The following is a 26,065-nucleotide window of genomic DNA, read 5'->3' as shown; positions in this document are numbered from 1 at the left end:
ACTATCTGAGACCTGCAAAACCCAGACAGTCAAATTGTCGGTCAGAAATTAGTTGTTGTCTTTCAGGAACAAATAAAATTCACATGTTGTCTGCAGTGCCAGATCATGGCCCACAAGAAGGCGACCGACGACCATATGGCTCCAGCGGTAACCGATGAAAATCTCTGCGTGCCGACGAACCATGCATGTGTGCGTTCTCCGTGTTTCTTTGAGGCCTCAAAATGCAATGTGTGAATGTTATGTTTTGTAGCTGAACTGTTTCCATGTGAAAACTTGTGTGATCCAAACATTTCTGAAAATTGTTTTAGGCCATTTGCACACATTTGGCAAGAGTTCGAAATGCAGGAGCATTAACATGATTATGATAGTGGAGTTGTGGATATATTCGGGTTTAAATTCTGGTGCCTATGAATGTGGCTTTGTACAGGTGCATATTGGACACCAGGTTATTTTTTATCCGCTTTTACCGATTGTGTGCATTCACAATTATGCAGAGGCCAGAAGTTAATTCTTTCATAAAATAAAGTCTATACTTTTTTATGGGTGAAAAAAAATCTTTCGTTGATAGGCTGTCTATGTTTGTACCGTGTTTCTTGAAAAAAGGAGAAATTTTCTCCGCTTTTAGAGCAAGTTCAATAGTATAGCCCACTACTAACTCCAATTTATCTATAGCCAATCTAATAGCTAATTCATACAATAGTTGCTTACTATACTATTAGCATATGGTCCCACCTGTCATACACATAGTGCGTCTTGGAGTCCGTGCTGCAGCTAGCTACAGATATGTATCTCGCTGCTCTTCTCTCTCATCTTTTATCTTATTAAAATATGTTTATAGCTGGCTAATAGCCTGCTATTATACCTGCTCTTATGTATCATCACCGATCTCAAGACGATTCCAGAACACATCCAACAAGGAGGTAGTAGTAGTTTATGACCCAAATGTTTCTCTCGTTTCCAATGCTACACCGTGTGCCGCGTTGCTAAGGTGATACTTTCGTCTCCTCGTCCACGCCATTTTGTACCCACCATTGGAGAGACAGTGTGTGAAACTTGGAATATATGAATTCAAACGAATGAAGAATCAAAAGAATTGTCACTAATTTCAATTCGAATCATTACAAAAGAATCAATGGAATCCCTAATCTATATGCACATCTCGCTCAAATTCGAGCCTCTGTGAAAGGGCTTGTAGCCTAATGGTTATAAGAGCCTCAGTAGCACCTGAGGTCCTGGGTTCGACTCCCTATGGGAGCAAATTGGAAAATTCGAGCCTAACGAGGTAGCTGACTAATAAGTGAGTGATTAGAATTTGTTTTTTTTTAGAAGAGTTTTCCGGCAAAATCCTTGACGTCGTCGTCCTTGACCGCCGGCGAGGCCATCCTCCTGAACTGCTTCAGCTCCGACGTGCTCCGCCCGAGCTGCAGCGCCACCTTCGTCTCGAACACCTCGCCGTCCTCCCTCCGCTCCACGTCGGCCTCGCCCAGGTTCGCCTCGATCTCCTCCTGCATCTTCCGGTAGAACCCCGCGCAGTTGCGGAGCAGCTCGAACACCATGCCCAGCTGCCCGCCGTGCTCGACGGTGTTCGCCGCCGCCGCCAGCGCGCCGCCGAGGACGGCGGCGCCGGACGCCCACGCGCCGGCCTCGCCGGAGCCGATGAAGGCCGCGGCCACCGCGGCCGTGCCGGCGAGCGCTGGCCCCGCCACGGCGAGGCCCTTGTTGAGGCCGAGGACCATCTTGCCGACCGTGATGTACTGGTGCTCGTCCTTGGCCTTGATGACGCGGAGGATGCCGCGCATCTCCTCCTCCAGCTCCGGCGTCCAGCCGTTGCCGCGTGCGCCGCGGCGGCGGCTGCTGCTGCCGAAGCTGTTCGACTTGTTCACCGCAGCGCGCTGCTGCTGCTGCTGCTGCTGCTTCTTCTTCGGCCACCACCGGGTCGGCTCGACGGTCTTGGGGAACTTCTCGAGCATGCCGGGGAGGAGGGGCAGCGGGTACGCGGCGTCGAGCGCGAGGACCCTGTCCATGGCGTCGTGGACGTCGGCCCTGGTCACCGGCGCGGCGAGCGCGAGCGTGGCGCGGACGTCGCGCTCCAGCTGCCTCCACAGCCTTGTGGCGTTCCGCTGCTCCTCGGCGAGCTGCGACGGCTGGATCTTGTTGACGGCGGCCATGGTGACGGCGGCGGAGGCCAGGAGGACCCCCGCGGATGCCTTGAGCGCCACGACGGTGGGCGCGGCGGGCGCGAGCGCGGCCATGACGGACGCCGCGAGGAGGAGGGAGTTGTTGGAGTGGAGCAGCAGGTGGTTCCAGTTGTCCCGCTGCCTCCCGATGATGTCGTGCATCTCGGCCCTGTCCGCCGCAGCCTCCGCGATCGCCCTGAGCTTCTCCAGCTCCACCGCCGCCGCGCCGCTGACATCCTCCTTCGCCGGGACGGCAGCGATCCAGTCAAGGTTAAGACTCATGCTACTGGGGCTCCCGCTCCCCGACGACGAAGACGGGCTCTGCGCCGTGCGCACGCCGCCGCTGACCGCCGCGCGGCAGGGCGCGGCGATCCGGCTCGGCCTCGGCCGCAGCCGCTGGCCGGCGCAGGTAGATGCCAAGAAGAGGCGTTGGTGAGCCTGGATGGCCGCCATGGATGGATGGAGACAGAGGCGATGGAGTTGGATGCTTGGGTCAGGTTGGTTAGTGGAGTCGAGGTCGAGGTCGACGCCGGAGGTGAGGTGAGGGGTGAGGGGGATGTGGAATGTGATGGTGGAGGGAGGAAGCGAGACTAGCGAGGTGGTGGTATTTATAGTTGGGTTTGGATTGACCGGGGTTGGGGTTGGGGTTGGGGTTGGGTTTGGTCAAATTTCAAGTCTGGGAAACCGTGGTTAGATTGGGGGATCTCGTCCCAACGACGAGACCGCTTCGCTTCGTTTCAGGCAAGTGTGTGCGTGTGATACTGTGATCAACTTCAACTTGACGGAGCAAGCTAAGAATGGTACTCCCTGTTTCAGCTTGTAAGAAGTTTAGACTTTAGTCAAACTTAATCTATTTTAAATTTAACTAAATTTATAGAAAAATATAGTAATATTTATAATACTATATTAGTTTCACCAAATGAATAATTGAATATATTTTAGAAAAATATAGTAATATTTATAATACTATATTAGTTTCACCAAATGAATAATTGAATATATTTTTATAATAAATTTGGCTTGTGAAAATGTTACTATTCTTTTTAAAAAACTTAGTCAAACTTTATGAATTAAATGATAGAAAAGTTAAGCCACATAAATTTAATGATAAATACTCTAAATTCTCAATTAATAGTGGCCCGTAGTTGGCAAAGATCGAATTGAGTATTACTATCAAACAAGCCAAACTCAGGCATACATAGGCCGTCATATTATTGCTAATATATTGAGCATTTGGCATAAAGCTGTTGACACTTCAGCTGAAATATAATTGATCCATTCTATAGTAATCTATATCAAATTAGATATCATCTAATACTACGAATTTAGAAAGATAGTATATATAATCTAATATCGCATTGCTATATATTTTAGGATCAACGCCGTGTTTAGTTCCAAAATAATTCTTCAAACTTTCAACTTTTCCATCACATCAAAACTTTCCTACACACACAAACTTCTAACTTTTCCGTCTCATCGTTCCAATTTCAACCAAACTTTCAATTTTGGTGTGAACTAAACATAACCCAAGTGAGTATTGTACAAAGCGTGTGCACACTGCGAAAAGATGGTTGATATTTCAAACGAGATCGATAATAGTACGATGGAAGAAACATCATATCGAATAGAGCATTAAATATAGATGAAAAAATAAAACTAACTGTACAGTTCGCATGAAAATTGCGAGACGAATCTTTTGGGTCTAATTAGTCTATCATTAGTTATAAGTGCTACAGTAACCCACATGTACTAATGATGGATTAATTAGGCTTAATAAATTCGTCTCGCGGTTTCCAGATGAGCTATGAAATTAGTTTTTTTATTCGTGTCCAAAAACCCTTTCCGACATCCGGTTAAATGTTCGATGTGACATCCAAAAATTTTCTTTTCACGGTCTAAACAAGGCCTAAAAAAATGATCAAACTGGAGAGCGAAAAAAAAAGCATCTCGTCCCACTGCTTTTTCTGCCCGAAGTCAATGGAAGCAGACAGTAGCTAGCTACGCAGCTGGCACTGGCAGGCAACCTCAAATATTTGAGTTCCAAACTTTTTATTCAAACTTTCAACTTTTTTATTACATTAAAACTTTTTTACACAAATAAACTTTCAAATTTTTCATCATATCGTTTCAATTTTAACCAAACTTCTAATTTTAGCGTGAACTAGACACGAAAAAAATGTATAGGAACATGTTTTACTACCATTCAGCATCGATCGACTCGATCGTACACCAGTACCCCATCTTGAGATGAGAATCGAAGGATTAATTAAATATAATGCATAATTCATAACTCGAAGCTAGTTAAGCATTGTCAGATCGAAGGATATATATGAAGGCTCGGTGAAGCTACAAACCGACAGTTGCTGGCCTGCACATGCGTGTGCAGCATACCAGATGTGCAACATATAGGAGTAGTATAAGATAGGACGCGTTCTACACTACTCAGAGCCTGTTTAGTTCGCGAAATAAAAATGTTTGGGTATCACATCGGATGTTTGACTAGATATTAAAAGGGATTTTCAGATACGAATGAAAAAATTAATTTCATAATTCACCTGGAAACCGTGAGACGAATCTCCTAACTGTGCACACTACTAGGAAAAGCATTATCGCAAGCGGCAGAAAAGGGTCTTCGCTGGCGGGGCGGCCGTCCGCCTATAAGCCAACGACTGTGAAGATCGCCGATCTTCGCAGGCGGGGCGGCCGTCCGCCTGCGAAGATTATTTTCGCAGGCGGACGTTGGCTAGTCCGGTCCGCCTGCGAAAATAGGAATCGTCCGCTTGCAAAAAAAAAAAAAACTTCCGCCTGCGAAGATAGGTAGAAAATATTGAAATTTAATTACAATTTGGCCGTAAATTACTTTTAAATTATTTAATAGAAATTCTTGCAGGTAGATTTTTATGTACATATATTGGAAGATTATCAAGCATTTGGTACTGAGAAATCTACATATATTGCATAACTCAAAAGTGTTGCCAAAATATATATATTACAATATTTTTTTACATTGTCACTTCAAATAACGTCATCTAGTTATATTATGGCATAGCAGTGTTCCACTCCCGAAGATCCTTGAAATCGTCACTTGCCGCTAGGGCACCCTCTGGGTCAAAGAAATCTCCTTTGACATGACAGCACTCATGGTGGATGAAGTGGCACAGATCACGCTGGACATTTGTGATACCTGTATCGTCAAAGCTTGGTCGACATTCTAATCTTGGCAACTGCATGCATTGAAATTAATCAATATATTAGTATCATGAATATCAAGAGCTGTCTAGTACATAGTATAGAGACTTACATCCTCTGCGTTAGTCCTGTACCGTCCATTAACTCTAAGGAATTCGCACGCATAATACCCGCAAAGGACCGTTCCTCGCAGTTGCTTGTGACACTTCAGGACATATCATGTAAAAAAGTAGTTACAATTTGCAATTAGTGAAACAATTGGAATACATTAAGTGAGTGGGGTATTACCGGCCAATAGGTACGTACTAGCAGCTTCTCCCTTGTTCGGGTCTGTTCTCTACCCTTGAACTTGTAGTATTGGTATGCACTGTATGGATGTCGTACCGTTTCATATTAAGGAGGATATTTATTTATAATACATTCATATAGAAATGCAAGAGTTATAATCACTTACTACTGTAAGATTGTTAGAAATTCTTTGTATTGCCTGTGACTGTAATTGAGAGGATCCAAGACTACCACGGTTCCGTCTTTAGGGTGGATGAGTAAACAGATATAATGATCGCTATATATTAACAACAGTGTAGTTAGTTAGTACCAGCTAAAGTAAGACATATGTGTACAAGATAAATGTACCGGACTTACTTAAAATTATAAGCGGCCATGACGACTCTCTTATTTTGAAAGTGCAAGAAGGTTCGTCCAATGTACTGTGCGACATTAATCAATTTCTCCTTGTGCAAGCCCTTCTTGTATTCAGCTATCTCTTTTGGATTCTTGCCCTTCAGCTGGTCAGACCCTGGTGCTAGCCTCACGATATGCTGTGTTTGGCAGATCCGAGTTGGATCCAAGAAGCCGATGGGTTCTTTTTTCTTCTTAGCATCCATGTACTGCATCCTACAGAAGAAGTTTGTTAGTAACAATCACATGGATTTGTATTGTACATAATTTTCATATAATTAATTAAAACTCATACTCACATGCACCAAACACCGACGTAGTTGACGTCCATCTTATCCCGACAATATATGGCGTGGAGATATGAGAAATCTAACCATACGTAACCTTCTTCGTCGAAACAATCTGCCGGTGATCGAGCTGTTATATTGCCCAAGCCTTTCTTGCTGGCCTCCATGTAGAAGTTATGTAACCTTCTCATCTCCCATGGTGCTTCTTCCAGTGCCCATTCCGGTAAGAGTGCTTTCCCGTGTTCGTACTTTTTCGGGCAATCATCGGTTGCGAAGTATGTTGGCCCGGCTAGTTCAGCAGCCTTCTGGGGGTCGTCATCTCTGAGCTTGGCACGTTCCTTACCCCCTCTGAAGACGGTTACCATGAACTTCTCCTTGTTCTCATCTTTGGACTTCGAGTCGTGGCTCCTAAGCACTCGTGGCACCTCGGGGTCTTTCGCAGGAGAAAGGTCTTCAAATATTTTCTGGCTCTGTACCGTCCCATTCCAATCCTAGTACTTCTTCTTTGTCTGACCCGACTGATGCCACAAATTGCACCTCTGGTTCTGCCACTGTAATCTCCATGGGCACATCCGGCACTGGAATCTCCATGGCTGTCTCCTGCGGTGCAATCTCCATGGCTGCCTCCGGCAATGCAATCTCCGGTTGCACTTTCGGCAATGGATTTTCCTTTTGCATCTCTGGATCATCCGCCTTATCAGTCACCTTAATCTTATGAGGCCTCGGAGGTTTTCCCAACCCCGGTTTAGGCACCACAGGTTTTTGCGTGGCGTCGGTGCCCAATCCAAAGGATATGTCATTCTTGTGCCAGAGAATTACAAGATCGACCGCATCCCCAAGTACAGATACACCATCTGCAGTTGGGTAGTCAATGTCGTAGGACTCAAACCCTTCGTGGACCACTTGTGGCTGCACCTTGGCATACGCATCGGGTATGAACTGTTCATTGTATGTTCTCCCAGGGATAGCAATGGCTGTAGCGGCCTCAAGAGTTTTACCGGAGCGTCCAATGGGAACGTGTAATCTGCAGGGTGTATTCTCCTTGAGGTCATCGAAGGGGTAATCTGGCTCAGTTTCTTTGGTTTCGGGGCGAGGCAAAATCATGTGCTTGACGCAGAATCCATCATTTGCCTTTCAAACTCCGCAGCCCCTTCGTCTCTAAATTTATCCTTGTACGCTTCACGCTTCTTGTGGGGGTCATTTTTGAACCCTTCCTTCCAACTCATCTTGCTCGACACACCTCTAACCCTTCCCCCATGCTCAAGAGTACCCAGCGCCGTACTTAGCACATCTTTCTCCCTTTTAGGCTTGAAATATCCTTTCTTTTGTGAACTGGATAAATTTTCTATTTTATCAGCAACGCTCTGCAGCTCCGGATTTTCAAACGATACTTTTCCTTCATCCGTGATCTTCGGAGTTCTAGCTCTTACCCAGTTCCTTGATCTCTGTGTCCACTCCTCCATTGGTACCGGTTGCCCCTTCTTCCTCATTTCCTCCTCCTCTTTTGTTCACTGCTCCACCTTTGGTGCGTATCCCGCGGAGCCTAAGCGATGAGGAAATTTGTTCTTCTTGGCCAACTCTGCATACTTTTGGCTCCTTTTAATTTCTTCCGGCCAGTTCTTCAAGGTCAGAAAGTCGTTCCACTGATTGGGGGTTATGTTGGCATACGTCGAAAATGGTGTGCGTCCCGTCTTCACAAATTTCTTGTTCAAGGTGGTTTTCCAACCACGCCAAGACTTGGCCATTGTTTGCAGTGCACAATTTCTCACTGCTGCATCTGATCCATCTGGGAACTGGAAGATTTTCTTCAACTCTTTCCATAGGACTTCCTTATCCCCATCCGATACATGATCCCAGTCCTTGACCGTGATGGAGATATTTTCCCTTACTATTATGCCACACTGTGAACTGAATTTCGCACGTGCCATCTTAGGGGCGAGCGGCTCTCCTTTAGGCTAAACATGGGTAACAACATGGAACCCTTCATCCTTTCTATTCACGCTTCTCTCGCCCTTCCTTTTCTTCGCCTTTGCTGACCGTTCGCTTTTCTTTGTGCCGGTTGTGTTAGCTGGTACGTCGTCGTCTTTCGACGAAACTTTTTTCTTCGGCTGCCGTTTTGATCGCCGTGGCGCCGTTTCCTACGAGAAGGTATGCATGGAAGTTTCGAATTAGCTTGGGCTAATAGTTATCACGGTGAACATTTTACATATTAAGTTTACTTACCCCTTCTTTAGGGGGAATGTAGTCCTTGTCGCCTTCTTCACCGTCGCCCTTTTTCCTTCTCTTCGGGCTTGGGCTTGGACAAGGATCGCTTGGCGATGAGTACTCCTCGTCTTCGTCACCTACGTCGCTGTTGGAACTACCTTCCGGTGGGACCATTGGTTCCGGAGCAACCACAACAGCAAGGGACTGCTCCTGCTCCCCTAAACCCTTCTCTTCAGTCCCTTTAGTACTATCGGCCATCGTTTCAAACCTCTAATATAAAAAAAAGAGTTATCGTCCACATTTTAAATTACTCAAATTAGTACAAACTAATTAGTACAAAAATAAACTGTATATTAACAATATGTCGTATGAACAAATTTAAATTCACATATCCTGCAAAATTGAACATACCCTCCCAATTTCATTCACATATCACCCACATTCCCAAATTCACATTCACAATCAACATATAACCCCTCATTCACATATCACCCACCCCTCATGCCCATTCACACCCACATGCACACACATATATACCCCCTCACACCCACATGCACACACATATAAAAGGAAACACCCACATGCACGCACGTCCGTGTTCGACGAACGGCCGACGACGAGCTTCGGTCGTGGACGACGACCGGCTTCGGCCGTCGACGACGAACGGCCGACGACGAGGTTCGGCCGTGGACGACGACTGGCCGAAGACGTCGTTCGGCCGAGGACGTCGTCGCTCGTGGACGACGATCGGCCGATGAAGCCGTTCGCCTTTGCACGGAGGGGTGGCCGACGGCGGTGGAGGGGCCGACGGCCGGCGCCGGTGGAGGGGTGGCCGACGGTGGTGGAGGGGCCAGCGGCGGCCGTGCGCGCGGTGGAGGGGCCGGCGGCGGTGGAGGGGCCACCGGCGGCCGCGCGCGCGGTGGAGGAGCCGGTGGCGGTGGAGGGGCCGGTGGCGGTGGAGGAGCCGGCGGCGGTGGAGCGGGTGCGCGGTGGAGGGGTCGGCGGCGGCGGCGGCAGAGTGCTTGACAACGGTCGGCGGCGGCGGAGGACGACGGTCTCGGTGGCAGCGCGTGGACGACGATGGTCGGCGGCGGCGGAGGACGACGGTCGGAGAGTGAAGGTCGCAGGCGGTCGGCGGCGGAGGACGGCGGAGGCGTGCGGCGGTGAAAATTTTCGGCAGCCTAACGGCGCCAAAATTTCTAGGGTTCCCACCTGGATTTAGAAATTTTGGCGCCGCGGGCTTGCCCTTATATAGGGCAAAGATCTTCGCAGGCGGGTCACACCCGCCTGCGAATATCATCTTCGCAAGCGGGCGGTCCGCCTGCGAAGATCTTTTTTACTATCTTCACAAGCGGGCGGTCCGCCTGCGAAGATCTTTTTTACTATCTTCGCAAGCGGGCCGTTCGCCTGCGAAGATCTTTTTAACAAACTGGTAATTGCACATAAAAATAATTACACTTTTCAAATATTACTAATTTTAAATTTTTTAACTAAATTTTTACACTTCAAATGGTAATTGCACATAAAAATTAGTACGAATTAATTAATATGCAAAATGTTGAGTACAATTGTTCGTCAATTTGCGATTTGATCACACATCACCTTACATACGACCATTACAGAACTACTAACTTCTTAGATGCTTACATGCCACTCAACAATCATTACCCTTTAACATTTTTGCCCACACCATCCGTGCGCATGTAAGGCTTCACGGTCTTCTGAGTAGATGTCTCGACATTCTTAATCTTCTGTACAAACTGACTATAAAGTGGCATACTATCGTATTGGTTGTAATATTCGACATCTTCAACCCCATCCACTCCCAATATCTTTTGTTTCCCTGGTAGCACTATATCTTTCTTCAAATTTGAAGGGTCTTTCACATAAAACACTTGTGCCACGCGATTGGCGAGTACCCAAGGGTCATCCTTGTGACCCACACTCGCAAGGTCAACAACAGTAGGGCCGAACTTATCAACATTGACCCCGTTCGGGTATTTTACCCACTGACACTTAAATATGGGGAATAGCATTGTGTGCCCATAGTCGATTTCCCATATTTCTTCAATAAACCCGAAGTATGATTGTTTTTCCCTGGCTTCATCAATTGCCTCCACACGGACACCGCTGTTTTGCGTACAGGTCTTATTATCTCGGGCTCTTGTGCTAAACAAATATCCATTAATGTCATATCCCTGCCAAGAATTTACTGTAGTTGATGGACCACAAGCCAACCGCTTCATAGTTATTTCATCGGTAGTTTCTCCCTCAGGTAAGTCTAGGTCTCGCAACCAATCTATGAAGAGATGCTTGTGTTCTTTCATTATCCACTCGGTGGAGCGACCCTTATTGTTAGCTCGTATTAGTTCGATATGTTGATCGATGTACGGCTCGACGATAGCAAACTGATGAAGCACGCTGAAGTAAGCTTCTTGGAATGATTTGTGATCATGGGTGACGAATCTCTTCTTTCCTATCGTTCCCCTGCCACTCAATCTGCCCTCGTGTCGGGGCACAGGTACTCCAATTGCATATCCATCTTTGAGGTAATCGATACAGCACTCGACAACCTCTTCAGTACTATAACCCTCAACCATTGATCCCTCTGGATGTGCACGATTTCGGACGTAACCCTTCAGAACCGCCATGTAACGGTCGTATGACCATATTTGATGGAGGTACAATGGGCCAAGCGCAACCATCTGCGGCACAATGTGAACAATGAGGCGCTCCATCATATCAAAAAATGACAGAGGGAAACACATCTCAAGTTGGCACTGGGTCTCATGTGCGAATGTACGGAGATTTCCTAACTCTTCGAGACTAATGACCTTCTGTGACACTGCGTTGAAAAAGTAGCACAACCTTGTGATAGCAACCTTTAAATGCTCCGGTTTTATGGCTCTTATTGCAATTGCAAGAAACACGGTGAGCAAGACATGGCAGTCGTGTGAATTATAACCAGATACCGACAAATCTTTCATTGAAACTAGTCGACTGATGTTTGATGAGAAACCTATGGGCACTCTGACATCACGGAGTGAGTTGCAAAATGACTTCTTCTCCTCAGGTGTCAGTGTGAAACAGGCTGGTGGAAGATATACTTTGCCATTCTTTTCTCCTTCTTAAGGGTGTAACTCTTCCCTGATTCCCATCTCGACTAGGTCCATCCTTGATTGCAGACCATCTTTAGTCTTCTTCGGCATGTCCAACAATGTTCCAACTATGTTGTCAAACACATTCTTCTCTAGATGCATGACGTCTATGGCATACCGAACCTCCAGATCTTTCCAGTACGGGAGGTACTTAAAAAATATGGAATGCTTCTTGAATGGGGGAGGGAGTTTATTATCTGGCTTCGAACTGTCATCTTGCTTCTTACTATCCCCTCCCTTCGTATTCTTCTCGGGTTTCTTGCGCTTTGTCCCCTTTGATGGTTTCTTAGTCATTTTTCCAAACTCGCAAACAATTTTCTCTGTCATTGCACACACCTTTTCTCCCGATGTAGGTTTTGGTGCAGGATCAGTCTCTTCAGTACCATCGAACTCCGCCTTCATCTTGCGGTACTTGTGATTTGTGCGTAGGAACCGCCGGTGCCGCATGTACACAAGCTTGTTGGAACCTGGGAGATACCTATAGTACGTTCCATTCAAGCAGATCACACATCCTATTTTACCTTTAATTTGACCTGAAACTGAAAACATTGCTGGATAATTGTTAATGGTCACGAAGATGATGGCCTTCACTATGAAGTATTCCCTTAAGTACTCGTCCCACACTTTGTAGGATCGAGATGTCGACTAGAGGGGGGTGGGGTGAATAGGCGATTTAAAACTAAATGACACCTAATCAAAACTAACCTAAGTTGCTAGGCTTGGTGAGTGTCAACTCTAACTAAGCAACTAAGTTATGTTTTGCAAACCTAGGGTGATTGTGGCTCAACTATATCTCTAGGAAAGTAAATCTCACTCCTATGTCAATGTTTAGCAATCCTAGGGTGATATGATCTCTAGTTTGTTTCTAGAAAAGTAAATTTGCACAAATGTAAATGCGACAATCAAATGAGACAAGGAGACAAGAGATTTTTCACCGAGGTTCGGAAACTCGCCGGTTTCCTACTCCTCGTTGAGGCGAGCCCAACTCCACCGCTCAACCACGAAGCCACCGCACGCCCCCTTCGTCAAGGGGTGGACAAGGCGGGAGCCGGCCCATGGAGAGGACTACCCAAGCCTCGATCAGTAGGGTAGTTCTTCCTTCACTCCGAAGGTGGTGAACTCCAAACTACTCACAAACCGGCGCCGGGCCTCCTCCACAATCTTCTCGGAGAGGTCATCGGGCAACTCCTCCACAAGCCGTCTAGGAGGCGGCAACCTCCAAGAGTAACAAGCAATGACCCGGCGTGGAGATGATTTATCAAGTGCCACACTAGCTCTACAAATGGAAGCAATGCACTTGACTCTTGGCTAATCAACCCTCTAACACACTAGATGGATGAACACAAAGCTCAAGTGGGTGTGAGAGAGGTGCAAGGGATGTATGCAATTGAATTGGGTGCCAAGAGAGTCCCCTTGTTGCTGGTGGGGGAGTATTTATACTCCCACCCACCAAAACTAGCCGTTGGGGGCGAAATCCCCCAACTTTGTGCTCTGCCGGTCTGACCGGAGGTATGTGGCCGGTCAGACCGTGCTACTCTGCAACGGCTAGAAAACTAGCCGTTGAAGTGCTGTCAGAGGGCCCCATCGGCCTGGCCGGTCAGACCGGCGTTGAGTGCGCGGTCAGACCGGCCTCGGCTCGGTCAGATCGCCATCGGCTCGGTCTGACCGACTACGGCTCCATCGGCTCTGTATCGGCCATCCCGAGCAGCATCATCTTGGCCTCCAGGGGGCCAGTCTGACCAGGCAAGTGCCGCCGGTCAGACCGGCCTTATGCGCCGGTCAGACCGCCCGCTTGGGGCCGGTCAGACTGGCCAGGGCACGCCGGTCAGGCCGAACCCAGTGAATTTGCAAGTGAATGTGTGTGATGAAAAAGAGAGCACAAATGAAAATGCAATGACCTAATGTGGCAATTCAATCATCTCTTTGCTAGGTCATTACCCCTCTTAATAGTACGGCGAAACTAGAAAATAAACTAGCAATTTTGATCGCCCTACACCTCGATCAATTCTAAATTAAAGCACTAGTTTTACCGTCTTCTTTCTCTTTGCCTTGCGCCGTCAATTTTAATCCATCGATAATCATCCATGCGCACATATGACGTGGACCTGACTTAAAATGTATAGCTCAAAGACAATGGTTAGTCCACAATTAGCGCTTGTTATTAATTACCAAAATTAACACCGGGGGCCTAGATGCTTCACACTTTCAATCTCTCTTTCCATAAATCAGCCATATCTTCTAACAATGGTTCAAGAAATACGTCTATATCAATACCAGGCTGACGGGGTCCCTCCCTGTATGAGGATACAGAGTAGTACGTATTTTCGCTTTTAAAAAAGCCATGCAGGAAGATTATACATGGTGAGAAGCACTGGCCAAGTACTATGTGAACTGCTCATGTCTCCAAAAGGATTAACTCCATCAGTACTCAGGGCAAATCTAATGTTCCGTGGGTCTTTAGCAAACTCTCTATACTGAGCATCAAAGTTTATCCACTGACGAGCATCTGCCGGGTGTCGAATCATCCCATCCTTCTTGCGCCCTTCTTCATGCCAGCGCATTAGTTCCGCATCTCACGGGTTTGAGTATATCCGTTTAATGCGGTCTTTGACAGGAAGGTACTACATCACAAGCTGTGGGATTTTTCTCTGTCGTCCCTCAGTTGCTTCAGAGGGTTCTAGGCCAGTATTGCTATTCGACTTGTACCGGCTTGCACCACATGTTGGACATTCATCTAAAGAAGCGTACTCTTTCCTGTACAGTATGCAGTGATTTATGCACGCATGAATCTTTTCCATACCAAGTGAAAGGGGGCATATGAGTTTCTTTGCTTGATATGTGCTGGATGGTAGTGAGTTAGGCCTCGGTAGCATTTTCTGCAGAAGTTCTAACAGACTGTCGAAACTGGTATCAGACCATCCATGTCTCGCCTTTAACCTCATAAGTTCAAGAACTGACCAGAGTGTTGTGAATTCACTGTCATAGCCCTTCGACTCATCGTACAAAACTTCCTTTGCTGCCTTATGTAAAGCTTCAAAGTTATTTAACCCTCTAGCCGACCCCATCAGCACCTCGGGTTCTGCATGACGTAACATTTCCTCTAGGTCGATTTTGTCCTCAACAGAACCATCGTCATGCACCATGTCTTCAACTTGTGTCGGAACTACATTTTCAGGCCCGTCCACTTGTTCTTCGCCATGACGTGTCCATATTTCGTACTTGTCCATAAATCCACGAGTTACTAAGTGCTCCTTCACTTTAAAAGCATCGTCAAAGTCCCAGGCTATTTCATTCTTATAGTCAGCACATGGACAAATTATCTTCCTCATATTGTTCTTCTCAGCATGTGCCTTGGCAATACCAATAAATTTAGCCACTTCGTTTCTATATGGAGACAAAAACCTCGGCCAATGATACATCCATTCCCGACTTTCCATATCTCTAAAAAAATGCACGTAAAATATTTGCACAATTAATACCAAATTTGTAGGGTTTACTGAAAAAACTTATCGCTATTCAAAACTAATTAACTAAAGGTTAAGTGTAAAGTAATAAAAAAATCAAAGTTTATTTCAATTTTTTTTACACAGACATGCCAAATTAGTACATTAGGAAAATCTAACAAAATCATATCATCGGCATATTACAAAATACTATAACTATTTTTTGATTGCACCGAATAAATAGACATTTAAAATTTTATTCTCTCTGTATATATGACAAGATCTAGATCTAGATCTAGAACTAGGTGGTGGATGTGATAGCAAAAATAAAAAAAAATGAGAATTTATGTTACCACATTAAACCACTACAACAATAGGCATCAAGTATTACACATACATCTAACATCAACATATGAAAAGAAATAAAATTAAAAAACTTGGAGCTCTTCCTTCACAATTTTGAATGCATAAATCCATCACAAATTAAGGTCTAAAAGCTTAAAAAATTCCATACCTAGTGTGGAAATGAGTAGATCTAAGTACCTTAGAAAAATCCCCCGAAGATTTGAAGTTCAAAACTTCCCCCCCTATATTTAAGTCACTTTAAGAGAGAGAAACGTCGGGGAGAATGAACAGGGCTCGGGGAGGAAGAAAACTATATAGGGGTATCTTTGTAGGCGGGCCATATAAGCGTTGCCTGCGAAGATCGATCTTCGCAGGCGGACCATATAAGCGTCGCCTGCGAAGATCTATCTTCGCAGGCGCACGACGTCTGCCGCTTGTGAAGATCGATCTTCACAGGCGACGCTTATATGGACCGCCTGCAAAGATCAATCTTCGCAGACGGACCGCCCCCTCCACCCCGGGTACTTTTTTTGCCGGCAGGGTTTTGGCTCCGAATTACATGCCCGCTTACGAAAATCGATCCCCTACGACGCCGAAAATGAGTTTTCTAGTAGTGGCAATTAGTTTTTCTTTTAATCTATTTAATGCTTCATGCATGTGTCCAAGGATTCAATGTAATGTTTTTGGGAAAACTTTTGGGGGAACTAAACGGGGCTTCACTCGATCTGTCCACAAATATAAGAATGTAACGTCTTTAAAATTTACTTATAAATCCCCGAAAAAAATTACTTATAAATATAAATATTCTAAGTATTGCTTGTCCAATCAATTACCTATTATTATTTCTTTTCCCATCTTACTCCAAACATCCTCTCTTATCCATCTCTTATTATATGGCATGAAAGTTTTTTTCTCCCTTAGCCTTAGCAAAGTCCATCTCTTATAGTTATAGGGCATGAAAGTTTTTTCTCCTTAGCCTTAGCATTTGCTAAGTAATCTAATAACGTTTGTATATATTTATGGATGGAGAGAGTAATTAACCGGATAATTTGACATATTAACCATAAGTCCATAACTGCTTGCTTAGAAAGATGAATTAAATATTGCATATTATGAATCTATAAATGAATGACTTAGGAAATGTTATCTAAACAATCTTTTTCCATAAAGCTGGAGCCGTACCGAATACTTATTTTAGATAGTACTCCCTCCATATTTTAATATTTTAATGTATAACGCCGTTGACTTTTTAATCAACGTTTGACCATTCGTCTTATTCAAAAAATTTATGTAATTATCATTTATTTTATTGTGGCTTGATTTATCATTAAATATTCTTCAAGTATAACATAAATATTTTTATATTTGCACAAAAAATTTGAATAAGACGAATGGTCAAACGTTGTTCAAAAAATCAATGGTGTCATACATTAATATACGGAGAGAGTACTAAATAATATACGCAGTACTGCCGCTCCGCTCTTAAAAAATAATATACAGTAGGGCATGCAGTATGCCAGTCAGCCCTTGTACGGACGGTGGCTGGCGACGGCGACCTCGGTCAGCCACCGGCCTAATACGATGGCCCCGGAGGAGGTGGCGGTGGCTGCTTGAGGCGAGGAGGCATGTGGATGCGAAGTCGGCGGTGGCGGCACCGTTTCGTGGACAAATCCGCGACGGCGGTGGCTCGGCTCCAATGATGGGCGAAGGCCGGCGCCACACGACAACCATGGTAGTTGCAGCGGATGGCGGCCTAAACGACGGCAGCGGCGGTCGGAGCGGGTGGTGGTGGAGGCCGGAGTGGGTCACCGCGGCGACACACCATACGTCGGTGTTGGTGCCTGGAGCAGATGGGGCAGGAAGAGAGTGTGGATGGAGAGAGAGAAAGAGAGAGGAGGGAGAGAGCATCTCGCGTGGGGCCGACGATTGGCAAGCCAATTTGTACTGGCCAAGTTTGGCCATCGAGGGAGCCAGTTTGACAGCCAGATGGCTTGGCCAAGCTTGGAGAACGGGATAGCTACTCTGTTGGAGATGCTACAACTAGCTCGTTGGGAAGAGCAGCCGTCAAAATGCTAATGTGCAACTCATACGCAAAATGGGTAGTACATGATTTTTTTTCCCTTTCCGGTTTTCATGCTAACATCTGTGTATTTGTGTTGGAGCGAAGAGGCTGACGGAACTATCATTTCGCTTATTCGGAATAAGCGAAATGGCATATTTGCAAACGAAAAATAATTTATAAATAAAACTTTTATATACATGTTTTTAGTGATCTAAAAGCAATGGTTGAAAAATAAACTTCAATAAAAACCCTAAAATCAACTCCATATTTAAGGTTGAAAATTCAATTTTAACTGATAAATATAAGCATAAGCGAAAAGATGAGACTGTCAGCCATAGAGTCCGACCGAGAAAAGAATTACTATATACCACTGATCTGATTGCTGACTAATATACTAACTAATATGATATAAATCAGTTAGAATTAAATATTCTATTCGTGCTCCTATACACCAGAAAAGGTACATGTAAGTAGGCCCGGATAAAAAGTATCGATAGCTTGTTAGCTCACACTCAACTTAGGTTGCGTTCAAGAGGAGGGTTGCCCCAGCACGCAAAGCGAAATACGTATTATTGCATAATTAATTAAATATTAACTTTTTTTTAAAAAAATAGATTAATATGTTTTTTAAACAATTTTCATATAGATTTTTTTTTCAAAAACACACCGTTTAGCAGATTGAAAAGCGTGCGTGCGGAAAACGAGAGAGGTAAGTTGGAAAAACTAGGAGAAGAGCACAGCCTTAGGCTGTGTTCGGAGGAGGGGTTCTCTGGCACGTAAAACAATGTACACATTAACACATGATTAATTAAGTATTAGTTAATTTTTTTTAATAAAATGGATTAATATATTTTTTAAAGCAACTTTCGTATAGAAAATTTTTGCAAAACACACACAGTTTAATAGTTTAAAAAATGTGCGCACGGAAAACGAGAGAGATGAGTTAGAAAAGTGATGTAAAGAATTCAGTTAATTGCATTCCCCCCCTCCCTAAAATACTCTCTATCCAAAAGTCTTAGCATATTTCTTTTTTTTTGTTTTTTTTTTCAAATAAGATGACTATATTAGTAGTTTTCATGTGCTAAATTGAATTATTGATCAGAAGCAAAATATACTTAATACTCATTAATTGGTTGTATGTGTACCCATAGTTCCTTGGTTTTATTACATAAGAGATGGGTTAATTCCTTTTTAATTGTGGTGCCAAAAGAAATATATCCTAGACTTTTAGATGAAATAAGTACTACCTCCATCCCAAATTAAATATCGTTTTGACTTTTCTTACAACGTTTGATCATTTGTCTTATTTAAAAAATTAGTGTAAATATAAAAGTATAAGTCATACTTAAAGTACTTTTCATAATAAAGTAAGTTACAAACAAAAATAAATAATACTTTTATAATCTTTTGAATAAGAAGAATGTGCCAACGTTACAAACAAAAGCTTAAAACGATAAGCATTTAGGGGAGAGTATATAATACTCTATCCAGCTCAAGCGTACATAACAGTGCAAGCAAACAAGAGTATAAAATAATAGAAGGAAACAAGCAAGAAGGCTAGTGTGGATCCAGTGACCACGGAGGAGGGTGTACGGACGTACCATTCTTTGTCCCCAAATCAAAACCCCGTCAAGCTGATCACACACACTTTAGCCGGAAACGGTCTCCTTTGGACGCGATCCTCCATCTAACCACGGTTTCCCTGAATTGAAATTTGACCAAGCCCCACTTAAACCCAACCCCGGTCAAACCAAACCAAACCTCCCTATAAATACCACCTCGCTCTCTCTCTCGCTTCCTCCATCTCCTCTCCTCTCCTCACACATCAACTTCAGCTCCGGCGAACTCCACCTGATCATCCGCAACCGATCCACTTCGCCGTCGATCGACGTCGACGCCGGCTTCACTTGTCGGTGATCACTCTGTCGTCACTCGGTCCATCCATGGCGGCCGTCCAGGCTCACCACCGCCTCTTCTTGGCATCTACCTGCGCCGGCCAGCAGCGGCGGCTGCTGAGGCCGAGCCGGATCGCCGCGCCCTGCCGCGCGGCGGTCAGCGGCGGCGTGCGCACGGCGCAGAGCCCGTCGTCGTCGTCGTCGGGTAGCGGGAGCCCCAGTAGCCTCAGGCTTAACCTTGACTGGGTCGACCCGCGCGTCGTCGCCGTCCCGACGTCGTCTCCGGGAGCTCAGGTGGAGGTGGAGAAGCTCAGGGCCATCGCGGAGGCGGCGGCGGACAGGGCGGAGATGCACGACATCATCGGGAGGCAGCGGGACAACTGGAACCACCTGCTGCTCCACTCCAACAACTCCCTCGCCCTCGCCGCCTCCGTCATGGCCGCGCTCGCGCCCGCCGCGCCGACCGTCGTGGCGCTCAAGGCATCCGCGGGGGTCCTCCTGGCCTCCGCCGCCGTCACCATGGCCGCTGTCAACAAGATCCAGCCGTCGCAGCTCGCCGAGGAGCAGCGGAACGCCACCAGGCTGTGGAGGCAGCTGGAGCGCGACGTCCGCGTCACGCTCGCGCTCGCCGCGCCGGTGACCAGGGCCGACGTCCACGACGCCATGGACAGGGTCCTCGCGCTCGACGCCGCGTACCCGCTCCCCCTCCTCCCCGGCATGCTCGACAAGTTCCCCAAGACCGTCGAGCCCACCCGGTGGTGGCCGAAGAAGAAGCAACAGCAGCAGCGCGCTCCGGTGAACAAGTCGAACAGCTTCGGCAGCAGCAGCCGCCGCCGCGGCGCACGCGGCAACGGCTGGACGCCGGAGCTGGAGGAGGAGATGCGCGGCATCCTCCGCGTCATCAAGGCCAAGGACGAGCACGAGTACATCACGGTCGGCAAGATGGTCCTCGGCCTCAACAAGGGCCTCGCCGTGGCGGGGCCAGCGCTCGCCGGCACGGCCGCGGTGGCCGCGGCCTTCATCGGCTCCGGCGAGGCCGGCGCGTGGGCGTCCGGCGCCGCCGTCCTCGGCGGGGCGCTGGCGGCGGCGGCGAACACCGTGGAGCACGGCGGGCAGCTGGGCATGGTGTTCGAGCTGCTCCGCAACTGCGCCGGGTTCTACCGGAAGATGCAGGAGGAGATCGAGGCGAACCTGGGCGAGGCCGACGTCGAGAGGAGGGAGGACGGCGAGGTGTTGGAGACGAAGGTGGCGCTGCAGCTCGGGCGGAGCACGTCGGAGCTGAAACAGTTCAGGAGGTTGGCGTCGCCGTCGTTCAAGGACGACGACGTCAAGGATTTTGCCGGGAAACTCTTCTAAAACAAAAGAAAATTCTAATCACTCACTTATTAGACATCTACCTCATTTGAAAATGGTAGATGGTTAATTCAGAGGCTCGAATTTGAGCGAGATGTGCATATATAGGTTAGGGATTCCATTGATTCTTTTGTAAAGATCCGAATTAGTTAAAATTCTTTATTTCATTAGTTTGAGTTCATTCCAAGTTTCACACACTGTGCCCTCAATCGGCTAGAAAATGACGTGGCTGAGCAAATGAGACAACGGAAAGTGCTGCTGTCCACGCGCCGCCGCCGAGGGACGGCCATCTCACCATCGTTGCCATCGCTGCATTCACTCGCTGAAAATCTTGGGCAATGTACATCTAATTTGGCACAAAGCGGTTGACAAGCCAGCTGACAAATTGACAAGTAGCGCAAAGTGGTGTGTGCAAACTGCGAAAAATATACGGTTGACATTGTGAGCGAGATCAATCGATGGAAGTAAAACAAAGAAGTACTGCCTCCGTTTTTTTAATAGATGACGCCGTTGATTTTTTCTCACATGTTTGACCATTCATCTTATTCAAAAAATTTACGGAATTATAATTTATTTTGTTATGAGTTGTTTTATCACTCATAATACTTTAAAGTGTGATTTATATCTTATATATTTGCATAAAATTTTTAAATAAGACGAATGATCAAACATATGAGAAAAAGTCAACGACGTCATCTATTAAAAAACAGAGGAAGTATGATCACCTCGATAAAGAGCAACAATGAAAAAAATAGTCAGTTTGCTTTTCTACCCCAAGTCAATACGAAAGCAGACAATAGCTAGCTGGAGTAGCTGGCACTGTCAGGCAACCTCAAAATAAAGTCATGTACTGCCTCCGTCGCAGCAGGTTATGTTTTTTACTTTGATCGAAGTTAAACTACTTCAAGTTTAACTAAGTTTGTAGAAAAAATAATAACATTTTCAACCTAATTTATTATGAAAATATATTCAATTATTGATTTAATAAACTAATTTGGTATTATAAATATTACTATATCTGTCTATAAACTTAGTTAAATTTAAAATAATTTGACTTTTACCAAAGTCAAAAGGTTTTATAACCTGAGACGGAGGAAGTATATATGAATAGGCGTTACGATTTTACTATACAATCGACCATCTCTCAGATCGTAAAGTAGCGTATTTAATTCTTGAGATGAATTGCAAAGGATTAAGGCTGTGTTTGGAACTCCAAGTTCCCAACCCCTCTCCCTCGTTTTCCGCGCGCACGCTTTTCAAACTGCTAAACGGTGTATTTTTTGTAAAAAGTTTCTATACAAAAGTTGCTTAAAAAATTTAAATTAATCCATTTTTTAAAAAGAAATTAGCCGATTCTTAATTAATCACGTGCTAATGGACCGCTCCGTTTTCCGTGCAGGGAGATTGGGTTCCCATCCCTGCTATCCGAACACAGCCTAAATACCTCATTTATAACTCGAAGCTACTCCTTTCGTTTCATATTATAAGTCGTTTGACTTTTTTTTTAATTAAAGTTCGTTAGATTTGACCAAGTTTATAAAAAATTAGCATTAAAATTAACATTGAATATATTTTGATAATGTGTTTGCTTTATATTAAAAATACTATTTTATTTTTCAATAAACTTAGTTAAACTTAAAGGATAAAAGTCAAATGACTAGCAAAGCATTGTGAGAATTGAAGAATGCATAGCTCTGTAAGAATGGAAGAATACATGGATCGATCGAGAGGTGTGCCCGAGTTGCTCCCCGTGTGCACACTAACATTGTCACATTCTCCCTCTCGCCGCGCTGTAGCCCAGTTGCTCACTCTGGTGGTTGCGAGCAAGGACAACTATGGTGGGCAGACGGCCATGGCGGTTGGCCCAAATCTACGTGGGGGGAAGGAGCTGACGCGCGGTGGCAACCCAACGGTGAGGTGCTTCAGCGATGGTCATCATCGGTCAAAGTTGAGGGGTGGGGGGCTATAGCAAAATTGGCCTCTCAGGCCAGATCTAGCCACCCCTATCTTGGATCTAGCAGTCCAGGTGGAGTTGACTGTCAAGTTGAAGAGGTACAGTTGGAGGTAGAGTTGGCGCATGGAGGAGGACTTTCAGGTGGCTGGCGATATGGCCGGTAGGGGAGGAGATGCAGGTGAAGGTATAGTTGGCTGGCGAGATGTTAGTGGTTGGGGGAGGTGGAGGTAGAGGGGGTCGACAGGTTGGATATAAAAGATACACTACAACAGAAACAGAAACAGCCTATAGAGACGTTTTCAAAGCAACGGCTTGGGAAACCGTCTTTACCAAAGCCTACCTCCTATCCCACCCTATTACTAGATACAGATGGAAGAGACATATGAATGAACTGTCTCTATAGTTAAATTAATCCATTTGATGAAAATTTGATAGGACGGGGGTTAAAATCCGTAGACACGGTCCTTCTGACGGGTGTAGAAAAACCGCGTCAAACGCGTGTGAAAAGATTTGTTTTTGGTGCCCGTTCGCTAAATTTTTTTAATCTACGCGCGTTTTCTGATGAAGTTCGCGGGATATTTTTCGTTCACTCGGAAAGTCGGAGGTGGTTACGATCCAACTGAGGTACAAAACCAATCTATTATCCACTTCTTTCAATCTTTCAATACCCAATTCCTAGGAACGCCGCCCAGCCACCGCCCACCAGCAGGGCTCCAGCCTGCCGTGCGCTTGCAGCGTTGCCGCGCCCCGGCGTCGGTCCGGCACGTGCATCCTACCGCCAGCTCCGGCGCGCATATTCGTGCAGCCGTTGCCCAGCGCGTCCCTCAGTGGTCGTCCAGATCACATTTGCTCCACCTCCGTCGCTCGGACGTCCCTACAGCCGTCAGGCAGTGCGTCCCGGTAGCGATCGTCCAGATCGTATCCTGCTGAAGCTGTCCAAGGTAATTACCGCTTCGCAAGCTGCAGCCGCCGGCATCATCACTTGTTTGATTTGTTAGTAGCAAGCAGGCGAGGCTACCACTTTGTTGTTTAATCGGCTACCACTTTGTTTTTTAATGGCTGCACAGTGTGCACACCAATTGTTTGATGATTGTTCTACACAAGCAAGTCCAGAAAGAGGTTAACGCACTGTTTTTTAATTATTGTAAATCAAGTTTTGATCAATTTAGATGTGAACGGCATTGATGCATCAGTATGCTAGCACCCAAAATTTGGTTACCAAACACATTCTCGTTAACCTGGGCACTAATCATGTAGATCTAATTTAAATTAGTAACGTAATCTTGCCGTTAATCACATTCTACGTAAATGATCATTTCATTTTACAGAGATGGCGGTGTATTTCAACATCTCTCATTTCGTATGTGTACAGGTCTTTGCTTTTGTGGATTTGGGCAATTCGATCCCAGTCAACTACTCCCTCCGTTTCAAAATGTTTGACACCGTTGACTTTTTAGTACGTGTTTAACCATTCGTCTTATTCAAAAAATTTAAGTAATTATTTATTCTTTTCATATCATTTGATTCATTGTTAAATATCTTTTCATGCACACATATAGTTTTACATATTTCACGATTTTTTTAATAAGACGAACGGTCAAACATGTGCTAAAAAGTCAACGGTGTCAAACATTTTGAAACGGAGGGAGTACTATCGAGGTGATTTACCACTGCTCGTGTGACTATTATATGGAAATTGTATACTGCATATGCTTTTGTGATCAAAGTTGTTTTCTTGAAGTAGTAAAGACTTAAGCAAAACTATTCATAGATATTTTGGTTGGCTAAAGTTATTCATAGACACAGATTGTGAGTTCCTGTTCATATTTATAATAGGATTAATTTGCACTAAACCATAGAAAGGATATGACTTAACAAAGAAGAAAAAAAAACAAAGATGAGAATTTGTTATGAAGGGTAAATTTTCCATTTATCAACTTGAGATATGAAGATTTGCATGTTCTCATTTTGGCATTTTAACTGATATGCAAAGGTTTTGTTATTAATAACATTATAATCCATTTTTTAAAATATAGTGCAAATGGCAACAAGGTCCCAAAGATTACAAGGCTTGGAGCTTTTGGAGAATGGAGTACAAAATCAAGAACTGGTCCCAAATGATCATTATGTTGAAGAACAGAACATAACAAACGCAGATTGGCGCACAAATTGCTATGAGTATTGTAAGATGTATTTGTTTATTCGCTTCAAAACTTTTGCTTACAGACTAACTTTTAAAATTTTACAGATCCTGATGGCCGCATTAAAAGACGTCGAGGACCAACTAAATTGGCAAATGTTGGAAATCTTCCAGAGGGTGTTAAGATTATTGTCAAACTGGACGTTTCAATGTACCTTGCTCCCAATCTGCTATAGTTCTTGGATACTATTTAGATCCTATTTAGGAACACTTGTCAGGAAGCCACATCTAGCTCCACTGAACATTCTTCAATGGAATCATAAACTTTATAAGAGAGTATATCATCCAAAAATGATTTCTGAAGTAGAGGTATTGCTCTTTAATTTTCACAGCTTTTTAAATCATATTCTTATGGTGATTCCAATATAATTCCATTCACTCTTTATTTTTCATATGCACTAGAGAAAGTTTGCAATTGATGGAAGAGCTAATAATTGGATTCTCCACCAATTAGATGGCAAATGGAGGCAGTACAAGTCAAAACTGAAAAAGGGCTATTACAAGCCTAACTTACCTATGGAACGAGTATTGCAAACCGTGCCCAAAACTGTTGCTGAATCTCAATGGGCCACCCTAGTTTCTTACTGGTACTCAGAGGACTCTAAGGTAAATATATGTTGGGACTTTTTAGTGACTGAATGACCATCATTTTGATTTATATCAGCTCATTGATGCTATATGTTGTATCATTAGAAAATCAGTGACAAAAACAAAGAGAATGCACAGAATATTAAGCATCCACACATATTAGGAAGAAAGAGTTTTGCAAGAAAGAGGAAAGAGCTGGTAAGATTTTAAGCAATTTTCATATATTAATTCACTATTGCTTCAATTCCTCATGCACTAGAGATGTATAATCTGCAGGAAGTTAATGGAGTAGAGGTGGACCGAGCAACTTTCTTTGATGAATGCCATAAGACGAAAAATGGCAGATATGTTAACGATGCTACTGAAGAAAAAATGGTATTCCATATTGCTTTTCTTATATAAACTCTTTGTAAAACAAAATACACTACATTAAGAGTCTACAATTTTTTCCAACGTAGAATGAAGTATATATGAAATTGGCTGAGAAAAGAGTGGATGGCCAAGAACTCAGTGAAGCTGATTTTGAAC

General features: G+C 44.8%; 2 protein-coding genes across 2 annotated transcripts; one reads left to right on the top strand and one right to left on the bottom strand.

Moving 5' to 3' along the window:
• Positions 1 to 1,077: 1,077 nt before the first annotated feature.
• On the bottom strand, positions 1,078 to 2,753 carry LOC4328778 (probable F-box protein At4g22030). The gene has a single exon (XM_015769161.2). The coding sequence runs from the start codon at positions 2,628 to 2,630 to the stop codon at positions 1,323 to 1,325; it is 1,308 nt and encodes a 435-aa protein (XP_015624647.1). The 5' UTR covers positions 2,631 to 2,753; the 3' UTR covers positions 1,078 to 1,322.
• Positions 2,754 to 19,322: 16,569 nt separating this feature from the next.
• Positions 19,323 to 20,976, top strand: LOC4328777 (probable F-box protein At4g22030). The gene has a single exon (XM_015769519.3). The coding sequence runs from the start codon at positions 19,491 to 19,493 to the stop codon at positions 20,796 to 20,798; it is 1,308 nt and encodes a 435-aa protein (XP_015625005.1). The 5' UTR covers positions 19,323 to 19,490; the 3' UTR covers positions 20,799 to 20,976.
• The last annotated feature ends 5,089 nt before the right edge of the window (positions 20,977 to 26,065 follow it).

Source organism: Oryza sativa, chromosome 2, assembly GCF_034140825.1.
Source record: "Oryza sativa Japonica Group chromosome 2, ASM3414082v1".
Classification (NCBI taxonomy): domain Eukaryota; kingdom Viridiplantae; phylum Streptophyta; class Magnoliopsida; order Poales; family Poaceae; genus Oryza; species Oryza sativa.
The sequence above is the reverse complement of the archived record's forward strand: the minus strand, read 5'-3'. Positions and strand labels throughout refer to the sequence as shown.